The sequence below is a fragment of the Natrix helvetica genome (genome assembly GCF_964273705.1).
Source record: "Natrix helvetica genome assembly, chromosome: 1".
In the NCBI taxonomy this organism is placed as follows: Eukaryota; Metazoa; Chordata; class Lepidosauria; order Squamata; family Natricidae; genus Natrix; species Natrix helvetica.
The window spans coordinates 27959105-27980554 of NC_138548.1; the positions used below are offsets into that span (position 1 = coordinate 27959105).

The 21450-nt window shown below is 44.8% G+C and overlaps 1 protein-coding gene across 4 annotated transcripts in view; it reads left to right on the forward strand.

Annotated features, from left to right (window-relative positions):
- The first annotated feature begins 254 nt into the window (after window positions 1-254).
- Window positions 255-21450, forward strand: part of TXNDC16 (thioredoxin domain containing 16) — a 66105-nt gene continuing 44909 nt past the window's right edge. For 3 of the 4 annotated variants that reach the window (XM_081935739.1, XM_081935740.1, XM_081935742.1), the window contains exons 1-7: window positions 255-1090; window positions 6670-6888; window positions 8808-8890; window positions 10346-10419; window positions 13835-13909; window positions 18607-18728; window positions 20793-20880. In XM_081935739.1, the coding sequence (XP_081791865.1) occupies window positions 6708-6888; window positions 8808-8890; window positions 10346-10419; window positions 13835-13909; window positions 18607-18728; window positions 20793-20880 (623 nt within the window). In that variant the 5' untranslated portion in view covers window positions 255-1090; window positions 6670-6707. Of the gene's footprint in view, window positions 1091-3600; window positions 3694-6669; window positions 6889-8807; window positions 8891-10345; window positions 10420-13834; window positions 13910-18606; window positions 18729-20792; window positions 20881-21450 lie in introns of all 4 variants that reach the window. The other variant, XM_081935741.1, reaches the window with a different exon arrangement.

Genomic DNA, 21450 nt, shown 5'->3' on the forward strand with positions numbered 1-21450 from the left:
CCAGAGGATTTGAGGCGTTCGCTCCGGGCCACGCGCCGCTTCCCATTGGCCAGCGCATGGCTCCGCCCGCTGGGCGTCCAACCGCCGAGCCCGTTGGCTGCGCCTCCGAGTCATTCAGCAGAGAAGGCTCCGCCTCTTTCTCGCTCCCTCTTCCCTCCCCCCCACCCGCTTTCTCCCCCCCCCCCCACTTTTTTTTGTTGCTCCGCCGGATTTTCTAATCAGTGGGTGTTTTGTTTTATGGGTGTTGTGCCCGCCCGTGCGGCGCGCTGCCTCCCCCCCCCCGTAAAAAATCCGTTTCGCTTCTTTTAATGCCTTTCGCTTTCGCTTCTCTTTGCATTTGGCTGCTGGCGGGATCGGTGGTGCGGGAGGCCTACGCCTGAGTCAATGCTCGCCGGAGACGATTTTGTAATAATACTTAACCGTTTTCCTAACTGCGTTCCCCGCTTCTCCTTGGATGGGTGGCCTGCAGCGTGGTTGCTTGAGGCGCTTTGCAAATGCGATCGCTTCCCCCCCCCCTCCTTCGGTTCCTTCGTCTCTGTCCAGCGGAGCGGGATTATTGCGAACCGACCGCCAGTTCTCACCCGGTGCCTCGTCTCCGAAATGCATTGGTCTGACCGATGCTTCTCTCCCTGCTTTCTTAGACGGCTGTGATTTTCTTTAATTGCATCTTTGCCATGAAACTAGTGCAGCTCAGATTGGGAAAGAATGGAAGTTGAGTAACTAACATATATTTCCCACCAAACCCCTTTTGCTGTTGCTTGATAATGTTCCAAAAAGTGGTTTCCGACTCATAAAACATCAGTATTTAAGAAAATGTAGTCTTCTTCTAAAGTTACGGAATCCCTGGAGCGCTCCTGTATCACACACTTCAGAAAGTTGCAACCGTCTAGAAGAAAGTCGATGGGAATCTGAAGTCTAGGTTGACAAGACACATCCCTAATCTGGATCCTGGGACAGCGGAAAGGGAGCTCTCAAAAAAAACAACAACAAGGGCATCGGGGGAGTTTGGCGGTGGGGGAATTCCCCAGGAACATTGAGTGGTGGCAGAGAGCTTGGACTGCGCTCCAGACACACAAGAGTGAAATGTCAGGTGAGTTACTTCTTTTGATGGCTGTTTTGTTGTGATAGTTCTGATTAGTAGTATCTACTGATATGCAGTTCAGTGGTTCAAATCCCTAGTGCCGCATAGTTACTTGTCCCAGCTTCTGCCAACCTAGCAGTTCGAAAGCGCGTAAAAAATGCAAGTAGAAAAATAGGAACCACCTTTGGTGGGAAGGTAACAGTGTTCCGTGTGCCTTTGGCATTTAGTCATGCCGGCCATATGACCACAGAGACGTCTTTGGACATCGCTGGCTCTTCGGCTTTGAAATGGAGATGAGCACCGCCCCCTAGAGTCAGGAACGACTAGCACGCATATGCAGGGAAACCTTTACCTTACTATATACATACATATACAAACATACATACATACATACCGTGTTTCCCTGAAAATAAGACAGGGTCTTATTTTCTTTTGCCCCATGAAATATGGCCTTGGGCTTATTATAGGGGAGGGCTTATTGTTTTCTGGGACAGGTGAGAAGCGAAGCGCGCCTTTTACCTTTCCAGCTCCATCGCGTTCCTTGCCATTGTGTTCAGGGAAGCCACTGGTAAAAAAAAAACCCTTCTCGCGAGTTCAATCAAACTTCTTGAAGTCGCGAAAAGGGTTTTTTTAAACCAGGGGCTTCCCTGGACACAATGGCAACGAACGCGATGGGCCTAGAAAGGTAAGAGGCGTGCCTCGTGGCCCAATACCGCCCACTTTGCCCCAATGGTTCCCTTCCCCGCCGTCCCTTTAGCGAGGGGTGGCAGGTGGGGGGGTGGGAGAAGCGAGGCGCGCCTCTTACCTTTCCAGGTCTGTTGCGTTCCTCGCCCTTTCGTCCAGTGAATCCCCTTGTAAAAAAAAACCTCATGAGTTCAACTCGCGAGGTTTTTTTTTTACAAGGGGCTTCAATGGACGAAAGGGCAAGGACCGCAGCGGAGCTGTCAGTCTCTGGTAGGACGGGCTTCTCCCACCCCACCCCCACCTGCAACCCCTAGCTAAAGGGACGGCGGGGAAGGGAACCAGGCAGGCTGCCTTTACCATTGGGGCAAGGTGGGGGGTATTGGGCCGCGAGGCGCGCCTCTTACCTTTCCAGCTCCGTTGAATTCTTCGCCCTTTCATCCAGTGAAGACCCTTGTAAAAAAAAAACTAGCGAGTTGAACTCAAGAGGTTTTTTTACAAGGGGATTCACTGGACAAAAGGGCGAGGAACACGACGGAGCTGGAAAGGTAAAAAGCAGGCCTCGCTTCTCACCTGCCCCAGAAAATAATAAGCCCTCTCCTATAAGAAGGCCAAGGCCATATTTTGTGGGACAAAAGAAAATAAGACCCTTATTCGTGGGGCAAAAGAAAACAGACCGGCATCTATTTATGATAGTTGCAACATTCTGGAGTCATGCGATCGCCATTGGCGACTTTCCCACCGGCTTCCAACAAGCAAAGTCAATGGGGAAGCTGTCAGGGAAGGTTCCAAATTGGGATCTTGTGATACCTTGCAAAATGACTGTGGCAAAAAAAAGGTTGTAAAATTGGATGCAATCATAGGATGCCTCACTTATCATGCTGCTTAACAATGCATTTTCTTACCCTCAATTGTGGTTGTAAGTCGAGGATTACTTGTAACATTGATCAAAGATAAAGGTAAAAATAAGCATGTGTGCTAGGAGATAAGTGATGTGATGTTTGGGGGAGTGAATATAAATTAGATGTTTTTTCTAACTGTCAGGGTGACAAAATTCCTCAAAGATTGTGGACATCTAAGAGTTTTGAGATTGAATGTCTTAAGTAGTTTTAGGGACTACTTCAAGAGCATGTCAAGGGCTTTTCACAAAATGATTGCCTCTCCATTACACACACACACACACACACACACACACACCTTAGCTCCCCGGATGCATGCTAACGCCATCCAATTTACTGTATTTTTTGGAATATAAGACACATCTTTTTCCCTCTTAAAATAGGGTGAAAATTTGGCTGCGTCTTATACACCGAATGTAGCCCTGCTCACCCACTGACCCACACCGTTTGGCCTCTGCCTCCCAGCAATTTACCTCCTTGTAGCAAACGGGAAAATGGGGCTTGCGGAGGTGGCAATAGGCTATGGCCATGGTGGCGAACCTAGAAAGCCTCTGGAGCCTGGGGAGGGCGAAAAAACTGCGCCAAAAGTGAGGTGTGTGTGTGTGTCACACGCATAGCATTATGGGTGTGACACGCCCGCATACCACCCCTCCCTGTGCTCCCCCCACTTTTGGCACAGGAGCCAAAAAAGGTTAGCCATCACTGGGCTATGGCAATCCCTGCAGCCTGAAACAGCTGTGCTGAAACTGAAATTGAAAGTGAAACTTGCTGTTTGCTGCAAGGAGGCAAAAAGGCAGAGGCAGATTTTTTTCCCCTTCTAATCAGGCTGAATTGAAACAGGCTGTTTGCTGCAAGGAGGTAAGTCAATAACTATAAATGCCTATAGAATGTTCAAATTATTAGACTTATTTTTTAAAGACTGATTTATTGTTGTTCTAGACAACTTAACAAAATGAAGAAACTTTTAAAATAAATGCTTGATCTGAAGAGGCCCAGTGCTATTGTATCTTCTTTTAAATAGCAGAAAATAATGTATACTTCCAGAAAGCCACATCAATTTTCACAGCATCTGTACAAGTATAGTCTGAAATGTAACACCATAGTGTATATCATAGTGTATGTGTACTGCTTGCTGTTTGCTGCAAGGAGGCAAATTGTTGGGAGGCAGAGGCAGATTTCCCCCCCTTGTTTTCCTTCCCAAAAGCTAGCACTGTCTTATACTTCAGAGGGCCTTATACTCTGAAAAATACAATCTTTTTCCCCTCCAAACAGTTGGTCCAACATCATAGCTCAGGGCTACAAAAATCTGCCATGCTTTGTGTGTTTTCCCACTTATTTACAATAAGAAATGAAAGGAAACATGTCTGTTAGTTTCTTTTATAGCAGCTGGCTTTTCACAGAAAATTAAGGTTTTCTCATACCTATTAATTTGATGCTGAAAGCATCCAAAATGAATATCTGCAATGATGCAATGAATTCTGCAATGGTGAAGATGCCTCCTGTGTCAATGAGTTCTCCTTGCATTAGCCCAAAGGGAATAACAGAATAACAGAGTTAGAAGGAACCTTGGAGGTCTTCTAGTTCAACCCCCTGCCCATTTTAGCCACATTTGTTCCTGAGCTAAGGGAGCAAGCGTAGGTGTGCATGCAAATATCCTGAAGTCTATGCAATGATACTGTGTTACTGCCAGTATTACAAATCATCGGTCTTGAACTGTGCCCTATCTGGTTCGGAAGGAAATGGGTGGATGATATGGTGCATGGCCCCAGAGGCTTTGTAAAAGGATATTTACAGCATGAGAAGTTGCATTTGAAAGGGACCATGGTGTAATGGTTAGAGTTGTTAGTTGCAAAGTCGTGTCCGATCCATTGCGACATCATGGACAATGTTCCTCCAGGCCTTCCTGTCCTCTACCATCCCCCAGAGTCCACTTATGCTCGGGCTGACTGCTTTAGTGACTCCACCCAGCCACCTCATTCTCTGTCGTCCCCTTCTTCTTTTGCCCCCAATCTTTCCCAGCATTAGGCTCTTCTCCAGTGAGTCCTTCCTTCTCATTAGGTGGCCAAAGTATTTGAGTTTCATGGTTAGATTAGGGATCCCCAAACCCTTTAGTTTGTCAACCCCTTTGTGAAATTTCAGATTGTTCAAATATTTATAATTGGAAATAATTTAATACAGGTAGTCCTCAATTAAATGAGGTGATTGCAGCAATGTTCAGAGAGACTCTACTTACAAAGGAGCATGGGTGGGCATGGAGTGTTAACAAGTATACCACATGATTAAAGAAGAAAAAAAGGGCATTGGACGGATATTTGAAGGACAGTGAAAAAGATGTACTGAAGGCTTACTAAATAAAGCAGAGAAAAGAGATATGGCAAGGGAAGGTATTACATGGCCAGCCACACACACAAACACACATTAGACAAAGCACATAAGAACAATATCTGGCAAAGGCTAAGAGGAGAGAAGTTTGAAAAAAGACACTGGGGGCTAATTCTAGCTGCACAAGACCAAATCTTAAGAATAAATGCATACAAAGCCAGAATTGAGAAGACAGCAACAGAAAACAAATTCCACCATTGTAAAGAAGCTGAAGAAACAGTGGAGGACCTAGTTAGCTGCTGCATAAAAGTTGTAAAGACTGACTATATACAACAGCATGACAAAGTAACAATGGTGCACTGGAATATCTGTAAGAAATACCATTTGCCTGCAAGTAAGAACTGGTTAGACCATAAAATAGACAAAGTAATAGAAAATGAAGAAGCTGAAGTGCTCTGGGATTTTAAAATTCAAGCTGACAAGCACCTGTCACATAACATCCAGATATAACAATTGTTGATAAGGAAGACAAAAAAATCTGGATAATGGATGTTATCTGGAGACAGCAGGATAGAGGAAAACTAGAGAAAATCACAAAATACAAAGATCTGCAAATAGAAGTTGAACAACAGTAGCAAAAGAATGCAACAATAGTACAAACATTAATAGGCGCCCTGGATGCAATTCTGGAGCACCACTTGAACATTGAGCATTGAGCCATGGTGGTGTAGTGGTTAGAATGCAGTACTGCAGGCCTAACTCACTGCTCACTCCAGGAGTTCAATCCTGATGAGCGAAAGATTGACTCAGCCTTCCATCCTTCCGAGGTCAGTAAAATGAGGGACCAGATTGTTGGGGGAAATAGGCTGACTCTGTAAGCTGCTTAGACAGGACTGTAAAGCACTACGAAGCAGTATATAAGTCTTTTTTGCTATTGCTATTAACACATTTACCATCAGTCAATTGCAAAAGGCAGTGTTATTTGGAAAGGTTATATCTTGTAAAGACACCTTCAACAGCATCAAACAACACATTTGCCTATCCCAAATCCTGAGATGGACTTGCTAGGTCAGGTGTGTCAAACTCAGGTTCTCACGGCAGCATCGTGTGACGTATCTGGAGTTTTCCCCCCTATGCTAAACCGGGTGGGGGTGTAGCCAGCATGTGATGAATCCGGCCTGCAGGCTGGGAGTGTGACAGCCCTGAAAGGTGAATAAAAATGCCAAATCCAATCTAAATATCTGGCTGACTACGTAATCATCCACATTTTTTTTCTTTTTATGACCCTGTAACCTCTTGATTTGGGGTAGAGTTGGGGCAACTGAATGGAGCTGACCATTTACTGACCGTGAGCATTTACTGGCCAGATGCCCTTCCTGACACCTATATGGAGTTTGCAGCAGATATTTTCTCTTTGCACCCTGATAGAAACATCTCTTGTTGCCTAGGATTAACTCTCAGCCTTCGGAGTGGGAGGCGAGCATTTTCACCTCTAAGCCATGGCTCCACTCATTGCAACCAACCACAATAATACAAACAATAATGGATAATTCTATCCACTCTTAGGGGTCAAAATTGACCACCTTGGAAGGGAACCCTGGATTAAAATGTTGAACTTACATTTTATCTGTACATAGCAACTTTGTATTTTATTTATTTTTCCTTTTCACCCAATATATCTTTAAGGTTGAATTCTCCTGAGACAACTTTGAGCAGCTGGAGACATGTCATCACCACAAATGACTCAACGGACTGACTTCTTTTTCCTGCTCATATGGGTTTCTTGCATCTCAGTGACAAGCAGTGTCAAAAACGTGATTCCAGAGTTAACTCCCCAGGAATATTTCAGCAGCTTGCAAGCATCGAAAGTATCTAAAGCATCTTTGGTTTATTTTCAGAAGGATGGTGAGTATTTTCATCAGATTCCTTGAGAAAATTGGTTAGGAAAGAAAGAAAACTTATATGACTGGGTTTAGGAACCAAGTTGTAGCATGCATAAAATATATGTTCTGATTATTCCCTCCTAATGACAATGAGCTTTTCATTCTACAGCGTTTGTCCCTTCTGCTCATTCATGGAAATGTCTTTAGTCAGACATGACTCGTAGCGGAAACCCCAATTCAAATAATCTTTCAAAAAGTCAGGTGGGGTGGGTGGTAAGGAAGATACCCATGCTGATCAGATTCTCTCAGGCATTTGTTCCTTCCACCTGTCTAATTTGATGAAGAATTCTGCAGAAAGTGAAAGGTTATATATGACGTTGTGACATTTTGGTTGGCGTAATGATTTCTTACCTAGCTATGGTTCAGAATTTTTTTTTTCATGCCCCCAGAAATGGTTTTGTTGTAATTTATTTTTATGACCGCCCCGAGTCCCTTCTGGGAGAGGGGGCGGTCTAGAAGCACAAATAAATAAATAAATAAATAAATGACCGCGTTTTGTTTTATTTATTTTTATGACCCTTTCTATACTGGAATAGGCTGTGTCCTGTCCTTAGGAAGGTGACTTTGCCTGGCTGTTTAAACCCTGATTTGATTTAATGTCTGAGGAAGAGTGGTCACAACAAAGCCATCAATATTTATGGTCACCTTCTGGAGCTTTTGATATTGACATTGGCATTGATACATTTATCTCAGGGGTGTCCAAACTTGGGAACTTTAAGACTTGTGGACTTCAATTCCCAGAATTCCCCAGCCAGCCATGCTTGGACACCCCTGATTTATCTCACTTGTTTTACATGTAGGTTAACTTTGAACTCGGCTTAATTTTCTTGTTATGGCTTGCTTAATTTCCCCCTTGGGCACATCAGCTTTTAATCTTCAGTATGCCATTTAGTAGTAGGTATAGGCCTCAGCCTCAAGAGAGCTTCCTCACCGTAAACTTTCCTCACCGTGTGAGAGGAATTTCTGCAAGATTTCATTGGAAGGAATCCCACAATTTACATGCCATTCCAGGGAAGGCCGTGTCTTTCCGCCAGCCCTTCAGGCTAGACCAATCTAAAAACCAATGCCATATAAGTCAGTACAGGTCATCTTTGACTTACAACAGTTTGTTTAGTGACATTTGAAGTTACGTTGCCTGAAAAAGCGACTTATGCCCATAAGCGTAAGCATGAGCATCTCCATGTCACATGACCAAAATTTGGATTCATATTTATGATGGTTGCCATGTCCTGAGGTTACATGTTACCCTTTTGTGGTATTTGTGTAACAAATGCCTCACTTAGCAACAGAAATATTGGGCCCAATTGTGGGATTCCTTCCAATGAAATCTTGCAGAACTTCCTCTCACACGGTATCCCAATATCAAGGGCTACCAATATTGCTATTAACATACAAGTTTAGCACTGAAATCATATAAATCTGAATGCCTCCTTCCTTCCTCCTCTTTATCTTCATATGAATTAGGGAGGGGTTTGTTTGAAACATTTGCTTAAATTATTATCTTAGCCTAGACCCAAACCCTTCTTATCTGATCATTGCCTTGGTAGTAGCTCTTCCTTCTGTCCTTCAAGGCCATTTCCTGTGCCCTTCAAGCTTTCCTATTTCTGTCATGGGGACAGAACAGAGATAAAAGGGGGGAGGGGGGAAAGCAGGTTAATAAAAATGACTTTAAATTGGGACAAAGATTTCACAAAAGATTTCACTATAGAGACAGTGATGTGTTTATTCCTTTTGTTAAATTCAATATATGCTTGGTACGCCCCCCCCCATTTCTGTAAAAAAAATGAAATGAAAATGAAACAATGTTTTAGAAATATTAAAAATATCTCTGCGATTGTCATTATGATGCCAGTGAAGGTCTTGATTTTTTTTTAATTCCAGTTTCACCATCTAGTGAGGTGTTCTTGGAGCAGCTAGAGAATTCCAAAGAAGCTCTCCAAGATTATGGGATTTTTATCTTGAAGGTATAATTGTTTTCTGCTATATAATTCTTAGGGAAGCATGACCTTTTTGGAATTTCAAGACAATCCATCCGAATTCTACCACAATGTACAGTAAATGATAAATTGCTCATCGGCTTTTGACTGCAGAGAAAAATAGTTCATTGTTTTCAACAAAACATAATCCTACTGTGTGAAATTATTCTCCATCTATCTAGTGTAATCTGCTTGACTGCTAAGTCCCGAGGTAACCCTTTTTTCCATTAACGTTTTCTTTTTGTGCGGCCCAACTCAATAGAAAATTGGAAAAGAAATTAAGTAAAGCAATTGAGACTCTATGCCTCTGTCTGTCAGCATGGTAAATCTCTGAATACTGAACAGAAAGGAACCACATTTGAAGTGCAGGGAGAAAGAATGTGGTAAAAAAAATGGCCAGGATCAGTCTGTGGGGCTATGAGAAAGGACATTCTTCCAGCTGTGGGAAGGGCTCAAAACATTGGCAACTGCTCTGTTCCAGTCATGAGATCCAGAGCAAAATCATATGTAGCCTGTCCTGTGCCTCCCAGTATATACATATGCATGAATTTAGGGCCACTCTGGAAGGGGTTGGAAAGAATTTCAGAAGTCCTGCTCTGTATGCTTTCCTTAGCGTGTAAATTAGCATTTCTAGGACTTAGTTCTATCACTGAACTGCTGTCTTCTAGCACAATATGAAGAGAGGGAACGTAGAAGGAGAACATCAGAGACCTGGGAATAACAAAAGAAGAGAGGTTTTTTTTCTGATTTAATATGGATCCATGTCCATGACAATTCATTAAAACCATGGTCTTATATAACATGTCTTTATTTATAATAATAGGCGTTACTATTTGACAATTGAGTTCTCTCCCAGAGCAAAAAACAGCTTTGGAAGTTAGGATTTTTAACAGGTTTGTGATGCAGAGACATAAAAAACGCAATTCTGTATGCCTCAGTCTTAATCCTGATGTTTCCCCAAAGCCATTTTCAAAAAATAAGCAAATTCAGACACCTAAAATTTGTATTTGATGCAACATTCAGTTTGTCTTAATTTGTTGATGTGGAAGATGAGAGGAAGGTTTTTGTATAAGTGTTTCCAAATGAATTAAAGCCTCTGCAGGTGATTTGAGCTAATCTGGAAAGCTAAGCAGGTTTGGGCTTGATTTAATTCTAGATGAGAGCAATCGATTCACTGCTGTATAATTGAGCTGGTTGAAGATTTCATAACAATTTCACTTATACATCGCTTCATAGTGCCTTTCAGACTTCTCTAAGCAGTTTACAGAATTAGCAACAATCTGGTTCCCCATTTTACTGATGGAAGGTTGAGTCAACCTTTGGGCCTGTCAGGATTGAGCTCCTGACAGTGAGTTAGCCTGCAATACTGCATTCCAACCACTGTGCCACCATGGCTCTTGCAATAATACCCCAATAAAGATTTTAGTTTTTTTCCCCCCATAGATTAACTGCCAAAGAGGAGAAGCATCCAGCTACTGCAGAGGAGATAACTCCTTGGGAAAAGTATATCTATTCAGGTAAACAGTTCATCTCATTGCGAATAAATTAATTACAGTGATTGAGCTTGCACGAATGTTCTTGGGGTTACAACAGGCATTGGACCAGAATTTCTGTCGCTTTGCAATGCAGTTGTAAAGTGAGATGTCACATGATGCCATCATTTAGTGATAACTATCCTGGCAATCCTCATTGCTGTGCTAATCCCAGGACAGTGCAGGTGTTAATCAAGGATCTTGCGTGACCACAATGTTAGTAAAGATGAGAGTCCCAGGCAAGTGGGACAGCAAGGGAGAATTATGGGTGGGCAGTGGGTGTAGAGCAGGGGTCTCCAACCAGGGCAACTTTAAGCCTTGGCGGACTTCAACTCCCAGAATTCCATGAGCCAGCTTTGCTGGCTGGAAAATTCTGGGAGTTGAAGTCCACCAGGTTTAAAGTTGCCATGGTTGGAGACCTCTGCTGTAGAGCATTGGCAAGTACTGCAGTGGCGTTATGGTGTTCAGGTAGATGAAGAGGCAGTGTGAGAGATTGACAAACTTATGACGGCTTCCTCACTGATTTTGTTTGTGGGAAGCCAGCAGGGGAGATCTCAAATACTGTTCACGTAACCGCAGGACACTAGAACTGTCTTACATGTGAGCTGATTGCCAAGTGTCTGAATCACAATCTGAATCACAATCGTGTGCCTGTGGGGATGTTGCAATGGCCAAAGGTTTATTGTAAGTCTCCCTCATCCAGCAACATTGTTAGCTTGAATGGTTGCTGAAAGAGTGGTCATAACCTGACTATCTCTATAGCTCGACATTGAGATCAGAGTGAGATCTGTGCTCTCTCTCAGTCTGTGTCCTTCCCCAGCTTCTTTTTTCCTGGCCATTCCAGCCAAAGAGTTTCGACAAAACAGCATTTGGAGGGTAGCTGAGTATATTGGTTTGTTTAGGAAAACTTATGTGGGCCTGTGGCACTGCTGAGGTTAACCTATTAATCACAGTGAAGCAAAAGAGAGAAGGCTGAGTTTCGTCTGCCCTGAAACAAAATGGATAAATTCTTTATCCATGCTTTGAACTGAAAATGCATTCTTTTTTTGCTGAAATACCCTATTTCCGGGATGGTGAACCTATGGCACGTGTGCCACAGGTGGCACGCGGAGCTATTTGTCAGGGCACACGAGGCGTTGCCCTGTCAGCTGGCCAGCATGCGCATGCACGCACTGGCCAGCTGATTTCAGCCTTTTTTTGAGGCCAGTTTTTGCCCTCCCCAGACTCCAGAGGCTTTATAGTTGCCTGGGGTCTGTGTGAAAACAGCCTCCCCTGCCCCCCCGGAGGCCCTTGGGAGGTTTCAGGAGCTTCCCTGAAGCCTCCGGAGTGCAGAAAACTGGCCTTACGGGCAAACTGGAAGTTCAGTAAATGGAACTTCTGGTTTGCTCGTAGGGTCCTTTTTCGTCCTCTGGAGCCTTCGGGGAAGCCTCCTGAAGGCTTACACCTTATGTAAGATTATGGCTTACAGCTCATGAAAACCCCAAATCCACAATATCAGAAAATTAGAATATTGTGAAAAGGTGCAATATTCTAGGCTCAAAGTGTCCCACTCTAATCAGCTAATTAAGCCATAACACCTGCAAAGGGTTCCTGAGCCTTTAAATGGTCTCTCAGTCTGGTTCAGTAGGAATCACAATCATGGGAAAGACTGCTGACCTGACAGTTGTGCAGAAAACTATCATTGACACCCTCCATAAGGAGGGAAAGCCTCAAAAGGTAATTGCAAAAGAAATTGGATGTTCCCAATGTGTTGTATCAAAGCACATTAATAGAAAGTTATGTGGAAGGGAAAAGTGTGGAAGAAAAAGGTGCACAAGCAGCAGGGATGAAGGCAGCCTGGAGAGGATTGTCAGGAAAAGGCCATTCAAAAGTGTTGTGGACTTTCACAAGGAGTGGACTGAGGCTGGAGTCAGTGCATCAAGAGCCACCACACACAGATGGATCCTGGACATTGGCTTCAAATGTCGTATTCCTCTTGTCAAGCTGCTCCTGAACAAACAATGTCAGAAGCGTCTTACCTGGGCTAAAGAAAAGCAGACCTGGTCTGTTGCTCAGTGGTCCAAAGTCCTTTTCTGATGAGAGCAACTTTTGCATCTCATTTGGAAACCAAGGACTCAGAGTATGGAAGAAGAATGGAGAGGCACACACTGCAAGATGCTTGAAGTCCAGTGTGGTTTCCACAGTCTGTGTTGATTTGGGGAGCCATGTCATCTGCTGGTGTTGGTCCACTGAGCTTCATTAAGTCCAGGGTCAATGCAGCCATCTACCAGGAGATTTTGGAACACTTCATGCTTCCTTCTGCAGACAAGCTTTATGGGGATGCTGACTTCATTTTCCAGCAGGACTTGGCACCTGCCCACACTGCCAAAAGCACCAAAACCTTGTTCAATGACCATGGGATTACTGTGCTGGATTGGCCAGCAAGTTCACCTGAACTGAACCCCATAGAGAATCTATGGGGCATTGCCAACAGAAAGATGAGAGACATGAGACCGAACAATGCAGAAGAGCTGAAGGCCGCTATTGAAGCATCCTGGTCTTCCATAACACCTCAGCAGTGCCACAGGCTGATAGCTTCCATGCCACGCCGCATTGACGCAGCAATTGCTGCAAAAGGGGCCCAAACCAAGTACTGAGTACATATGTATGCTTATACTTTTCAGAGATCTGATATTGTTCTATGTACAATCCTTGTTTTATTGATTGCATGTAATATACTAATTTTCTGAGATGGTGGATTTGGTGTTTTCATGACAAATCACAGCTTGAACTATCTTGCTTTGCATGTAATGAGTCTATTTGTTTCACCTTTTAAGTTGCATTACTGAAATAAATGAACTTTTGCACGATATTCTAATTTTTCGAGTTTCACCTGTAGGTAGTATCATATCCTTCCTCCTCTGTTGAGAGAGGGCTGTTCAGTCTCAACATAGATGGTCTCTTTGACCTCTCTTTCAAACCAGGGGTTCTCTCTGTCCAGAATGTGAACTTCTAGAAAAGCACCTTTGGGACAGCCATAACCTGGATGATTGAGAATCTCCATAGGCATTCAGCCTTCAGACATGTGAATCTATAGCAGGTCAGATCAACTTTTCTCAACCATTTGAGAAAAGGGCTGGTTCTGAGGGTTCTTGAAAGATCAGGGGTCACATCTTCGTCTGGACAGCTTTGATACAATTGCTCCAGGCAACAGAAACACACGTTGAGATGGCACTGAGTAGCTTTGCTTCTATTTTGCATGTTACTGGGCATATTGAAGACTCAACTGTCACCCCTCGGTGGAAACTAAAGAAGTCTGACTCCCACCATCCCAAAGATGCAGCATGTGACAGAGTAGACAGTGTTTACTGTCCTTGCAGAAGCTCCCAGCTGGCTTTTAAGCGTTTATCTTGTTTTCCAGGGACCGTGTGCTGGTTCGTGAACTTGCCATAGATGCCTTGTTCAGCTTGGATGCCATTGTGGCCAATGTACTTTTGTAAGTTCTCTGTCCTTTATTTACTCAATATACACCCTGTCTGCAAATAACAATAGTTGGGGCTGCCAGAAGAACAAGAATATCTCCCTCAACAACCTGAAATAGTAAAAGGAGAAAGAGAAGAGGAGGAGGAGAAGGAGAAGACATCCTTCCTTTATTCAAGGCAGCAAACAAAGCTAAATACAAATACAATTTTAAAAATAATTAAAACTTTTAGTGATGGGGGATTTTAACCTGCCGTCGATGGGAGAAGCGTATGAGGGGGTTCGGGAGTTCATGGCTTCCACGACAGCCATGGACCTGACCCAATTAATTCAGGGCCCTAGTCACGAGGGAGGCCACACGCTGGACCTTGTCTTTGTCTCTGGCCAGTGGACGAGTGATCTGGGAATAGGGGATTCAACTATTATTCCCCTGTCATGGTCAGATCACTCACTTCTCCGACTTGACTTCCCTGGTGCTACCCCCCGCTGCGGGGAGGCGGAACCGGAAGGTATTAGATGGTTCCGCCCCAAGCGCCTGATGGAACCAGATAAGTTCCAGACGGAGCTTGGGCCACCTCCTGTAGACCTGACCCGCCCCCGGGTGGAGGACCTGGTAGACGCATGGAATAGTGCGACTGCCGGGGCCCTAGACCGAGTGGCGCCTTTGCGGCCTCTCCTGCGGCGACGAACCACCCTGGCCCCTTGGTTCACCGAGGAGCTAAGGGTGATGAAACGCCACAAGAGACGCCTAGAGAGTCGTTGGAGATCCTCCCGTTCCGAATTTGACCGAGCACAGGCACGAGCCTATTTGAGGACGTACCTTGTGGCATTAAGAGCGGCCAAACGTCAACATTGTGCCGCTCTTATTGCGTCCGCAGATAACCGCCCTGCCGCCCTGTTTCGGGTGACACGCTCCCTCTTGTTTGAGAGGCCGCGGGAAGCCCCTTTACAGGGCAGAGCAGAGGAGTTTGGGAAATATCTACAGGACAAAGTCGCTCAAATCCGGATGGGATGGGCCCCTTTCAGTGGTCCAGTGGAGGCGCCCGAGGCGAGTCTTGAGGGACCATTCTGGGAGGAGTTTGACTCAGTTGCCATCGAGGATTTGGACAGGTTGTGTGGACGTCTGCGACCTACCACATGTTTATTGGACCCGTGTCCCTCCTGGCTTGTACTGGCATCCTGGGAGGTTACACGCGACTGGCTCCTGGGCCTAGTGAACGCTTTGTTGAGCGAGGGGTTTCTGCCGGCCGCCTTGAAAGAGGCGGTTGTGAGGCCCCTGCTCAAGAAGCCTTCCCTGGACCCAACGGAGCTAGTCAATTATCATCCAGTCTCCAACCTACCCTTTTTGGCGAAGGTTGTAGAGAGCGTGGTGGCACAACAGTTTCCACGTCACCTGGAGGAGAATGATTATCTAGACCCGCGCCAGTCCGGCTTCCGACCCGGGCACAGCACGGAGACGGCCTTGGTCGCGTTGGTTGATGATCTCTGGAGGGCCAGAGATAGGGGTTGTTCCTCTATCCTGGTCCTATTAGATCTCTCGGCGGCGTTCGATACCATCGACCATGGTATCCTGTTGCACTGGCTAGAGGGGCTGGGAGTCAGGGGCACCGTTGTACGGTGGTTTGGCTCCTACCTCTCTGGCCGGACGCAACGTGTGTTGGCAGGGGAGCAGAGATCGACCCTGAGCCCCCTCACATGTGGGGTGCCACAGGGATCGGTGCTCTCGCCTCTCCTGTTCAACACATACATGAAACCGCTGGGTGAGATCATCCGTGGTTTTGGGGTGGGATATCATCTGTATGCTGATGATACTCAGCTATACATTTCCACCCCGAACCACCCCAACGAGGCCGTTGAAATGATGTCCCGGTGTTTGGAGGCCGTACGGGTCTGGATGGATGGCAACCGACTAAAACTCAACCCCTCCAAGACGGAGTGGCTGTGCCTTCCGGCCCCCCAGTTCAACCAGTTGCTTCCATCTCTGGCCATTGGGGGCGAGCAACTGGCCCCGGTGGAACGGGTGCGCAATTTGGGCGTCCTCCTGGATGCCCGGCTGTCCATGGATGGCCATGTAACAGCCGTGGCTAGGGGGGCGTTCCATCAGGTTCGCCTGATGCGCCAATTGCGCCCCTTATTGGACCGGGATGCCCTACGCACAGTCACCCATGCGCTGGTGACGTCTCGCCTGGACTACTGCAATGCTCTCTACATGGGGCTTCCCTTGAGATGCACTCGGAGACTGCAGTTGGTCCAGAATGCGGCCGCGCGGGTGATTATGGGGAGGACTAGATACTCCCCTGTAACACCTCTCCTGCGCGAGCTGCACTGGCTTCCTGTAGTCTACCGAGTGCGTTTCAAGGTTTTGATTACGATCTTTAAAGCGCTTCATGGCACAGGACCTAGTTACATGCGGGATCGCATCCTGCCCCATACATCCCTACGACCAATCCGCTCACACAGAGAGGGACTTCTTCGGGTGCCGTCCACTAAACAGTGTCGGGGGGCGACACCCAGGAGCAGAGCCTTCTCTGTGATGGGCCCAGCCCTGTGGAATGACCTCCCCCATGACATCAGGATTACTTCCGATCTCCGCTCCTTCCGTGTACAGCTGAAGACCCACCTCTTTCAATTATCTGGCCTGGCTCAACCGTAATTTTTTCTTATTCCTCCTGACAGTCCTTTTGAATTTTAAATTGTGGTATTATTAATGGGGTATTTTAATGGCTGATTTTTAACATTCATGTGATGTAATTTGTTACCTCCTCCGTGCATGTATGTCTTTGTATATGTGTGTATTTGGATGTTTATGTGTTTGCACATATGTTTTATGTTTTATATGTTTTATTGTACACCGCCCCGAGTCCTGTGTGGAGAGGGAGCGGCTAATAAATTCAAATTTATTAATTTATTATTATTATTAACAGTTAAAATGTTCTTGTTTGGGGTATTTCCTGATGTTACAGGAAATTTTTCCTAATGAGCTGCTTTTCATTTTTTGTGGAAAGCAGATAGTTGGTTTCAGCTGGTTCCTGAGACATGACCAGAGAGAGCTCTAGAAGAGAGCAGGATTTTAGGAATGATACAGAAAAATGACAGAGCAAGGAGTCTTTGGCAGGAGCTTGCCATGAAGATGTCAGGCCTGCAGCCATCTTTTCTTTTCGATCTTTCTATTATTCTACTAGGCATTGTACGGCATTAGATGGGATGTAGCCATAACAAAACTCTTTCTAGAAAGCCAAGGTCATCCTTTGTCTCTGCACCTCTGCACCTGACTGGAACTGGATGGGTGGAAGCTGCCAGCATGGCAGTGGAAGATTCGACCATGTGATGGACTGGTGGGTGTGGGGGCAAGATCTTGAACTTTAACTGGGTGGCTTTCAGATTCGAGTTTTCCCAGATGTGCCAACATGGCTCTCTTAATAAATTGGAACTTTGAGGAATCCTTTGCCTCGGACCCTGATTTAATTTTGGATGCTATTTGGAACCTTGACAGAAGATCTGACCTCGTGGTTCTTAAGGGGCTGGATTTATTTCATTGAAATGTTTACAGTCTGTCAGGCCGAAAACCAAGAATGGCATATGACAATCTTAAGTTCCAAGCTGAGTTCTATAGCGTTCTTTATTACCCTTTCTTTGGGTGCCACCTTGTGTTGATGTATGAGCCAAATTCCTGCCCAGTAATCACAATGGCCTGGGTTCAGGACCCACTGGAGTGTTGGGTTGTACCCAAGTGGTGTGATTCAACTGGTCTAACAACCGGTTTGCTGAGCGTGCACTTTGCACATGCGTGCTCGCTTTGCTCCTGCATGCACAGTGGGTTTAAACAAATCTAAACAACTTACCTTGTACTGCAGCCCCGGTGAGTAAAACAGCTGAGACGCAGCAATCCGCTCTGCCGCGCCTATCAGCTGGGCTAAAAAAAGGAAATATATGTCAGTATAGCGCAGGGACAGGCAGATGGGCCACTTGAAGGTCAGAGTGAACCGTTCATTCTCAGCTGATCTTCAGAGCCACCAGCATGCCCGAAATGATCCTAACCAGTAGAATCCCACCCCTGGTTGTACCACTATTTTTTTAACATTCCATGTAAAAATGAGTCAATAGGGACTGGAATGCTGCCTTACTAACAAAGTGAAGAGAGCAAGTGAAGTGGTTAAGACACCAACATTGGGAGACCAAGAATTTTAGTCCATTCACCATGAAGATAGCTGGATGACCTTGGGCCAAACCTTCCCTCTCAGCTCTAGGAAGAAGGCAATGGCAAACCGCTTCTGAAATCTCAAGAAAACTGCAAGGACTTTTCCAAGTAGTATCTGGGAGTCCATACTAACTTGAAGGCACCAAAGCAAACAAACTCAAAGTAGATCTCACTAGTCCTGAATGAATTCACACATCCTTATGGTCTAGCAAGGTGAATCTGAAGCTGCAGTTCATTATTTTCGTGGGTTTCTCAGAATAAAAAGCCATAAATTCTGATTTGTAGATAAACAACTTGGTTTCTTTTAATACCAAGTTCCCTAATTAATTTAGCTGTTTTTAGAAGGAACCAGCTGGAAAGCAATCAAGCAGGAAGTACATGCATGTTTGTTAAATTACAGTAATATAATGGGCATTGTGTTATAGGCCTCTTTTAAACCCTTCTACTTAAGGGTTTTAAGTGGTGGTTTTATTGCTGAGGGTCTTCACATGTTGGTTATCCTGTTTTCTTGCCAGCGCTCTCCTCTTCAATGAAGTGAAATATATTTCAACACTGATGGACCTTCAGCGTTTAGAAGATTCTCTGAAGGGTCAGTCCGATCTTGCTTTCGCATATGTGCAAGCAGTTGGGACAGCAGGTAATCCTACAGCTCTCGTATCCATTCCCAAAGCTTTCTATCATTCTTGGGCTGCTGCTTTTGTGATATGTTTTGCTTTGAACTAACATGCCACTATACTGCTAAATGTTTTCTATTTTTAGTGCTGTCTTAATAGTTTTCCTCTTGTATTTTGAACTGTGTAATCAATATCTATATATCTATACCTATCTGTATCTATCTATCTATCTATCTATCTATCTATCTATCTATCTATCTATCATCTACCTACCTACCTACCTACCTACCTACCTACCTACCTACCTACCTACCTACCTAAATGCGTGTGTGTGTGTGTACAGTATGTGTATGTTCCAGCATAACTCTGGAACGCCTCAAGCAATTTCAACCAAACTTGGTACACAGATGACTTACTCTCTGGAAAAAAATACTGTGTGGGTAAGACATCCCTAACACCCCTTGGGGTGGGTGTTAAGATACAGCCTGTTGTGCCTTAAAATGGCTTCTACTATATTGCTGTAAAATGGCTTCTACTGTATAGCACAATGGAGTTGCCATGGTAAAGGCTTCACATTACTCCACAAGGGGGCTCCCTCTGGTAAAGGGAAAAATCCAACATTAGAAATTACAATTGGTCCGGATATTTTCCCCTTATAAATAAATATCAGGGCAACGCCGGGTTATCAGCTAGTATGTAGATAAATGAAAGGTAAACGATACACATTATGTCTGTTCGTACATGCCATGAAAATGAATAGCTTTTGACATGGGTAGATTTTGCCTGGAGTTTGCAAAGCCAGGATTAAGTTGGTTTAGGACAGGAGTGACTGTGTAAAGTTTTCCACACAAAGGAGTAGGCTTGGCCTTTGGAGTGGTGCACTGAAGATCTGTAATGGTATGTGGGAATGATCTTGGGTGACAGAAGGAAGAGCCACAGACTGAACAACAGGTGTGTAAAAGATATTTTAGCCCAGAGAAGGAGGAGGGATGGTGTGGGAAGCATTTCAGAAGAAATCCTGCCTAGAGAGTAAAAGGAAAGGAGGGGAGAAATGCCTTTGGACCTGCAAGATTCTGTTAATGGAGCTTTACAATAAAAAATAGAGGGGTTTCATTTCTGGAGTACAGGTAGTCCTCGCTTTACAATAGTTCATTTAGAGCAGGGGTGTCCAAACTTGGGAACTTTAAGACTTTTGGACTTCAACTCCCAGAATTCCCCAGCCAGCATGGCTGGCTGGGGAATTCTGGGAGTTGAAGTCCACAAGTCTTAAAGTTCCCAAGTTTGGACACCCCTGATTTAGAGACTGTTTGAAGTTATAACAGAACTGAAAAAAGTGACTTATGACCATTTTTCACACTTGAGACTGTTGTAGCATCTCCATGGTCATGTGATCAAAATACAGACGCTTGGCAACTGACTCATACTTATGACGGTTGCAGTGTCCCAGGATCATGTGACCACCTCTGGACACCTTCTGACAAGCAAAGTCAATGGGAAGCCAGATTCACTTAACAATCTTGTTACTAACTTGACAACTGTAGTGATTTACTTAATAAATATGGCAAGAGAGGTCGTAAAATGGGGCAAAACTCAATTAACAAATGTCTTACTTAGCAACCAAAGGTTTGGGCTCAATTATGGTCTTGAATCGAGGACTTCCTCAGAGTTCTAAAAAACACCCTCCAAAGTTCATTTTACATTTGAATAAAATTAAATGCAAAACAATCAACCAACGGAACAACTTGCCTTCAGAAGTTGTGGGAGCTTCATCCCTTGAGACTTTCAAGAAGAGATTGGACTGCCATTTGTCAGAAATGGTGTAGGGTCTCCTGCTTCGGCAAGGGGTTGGACTAGATGACCTACAAGATCCCTTCCAACTCTGTTAATCTGTAAATTGCAGTTACTGTTGTATCCCTTATGCTCAATATTGTTTTTTCTAAGTTTAAAAAATCACTAAGCAGTGGCTGTTTTTGAAAAGGCTTAGACATCCAAAGGCTGTACATTTCTGGCTGAAAGGGAAAGGAGAGACAGAAAGACAAGACTTAGTCATCTAGAGGAATTGATGAATGAATATTTTCTCTGTCTAGAGCACCGAGTCTTCATGGAGGCTGCGTTTGTTTATGGCTCAGTGAAGTTTGCCTTAACTACTGAAGTGGCAGTTCTGAAGAGCATTCGGTATGCATTTCTCTAAGAGTATAAGAGCCCAACTGCATCATCAAACCAAAGTCTTCAGGCTAGCATTAAATGTCACACCCGCTGACCGACGAAGATGATAGCTTCATCCTCTTAAGATGCAATGATTTCTGCTTTGGTTACTGCCATGGCTGGATTTAGAGTACCAACTAAGTAAAGGCAGCGATGCTAAGAAGGGAGTGATAGGAAATAACTGGGCTCCATTTTTGTGGATCTGTTAAAAATGCAGGTGTCAATTAAGGCAGCAGGTCCCCAATCCCCAATCCATGGACTGGCACCCGTCTGTGGCATGCCAGAAACTGCTCAAACAAGTGAAGCCCCATCCGTGGGATGCAGGCACTACATGAAACCACGCCCCTTCCTGTCCGCAAAAAACCCTCTCTCCACAGAACCGGTCCCTGGTGCTCAAAAGGGGGCGCTGAATTAAGGAGTTGAGGCTTTGATACAGGTAGCTATGTGGACCAGGTGTCAAAAATGACCTTTCATGTATGATAGAAGCCTTATTTCTTGCTTGCATTCCATTCTGTACATAGTGCAGGCAGGAGTTGAGAT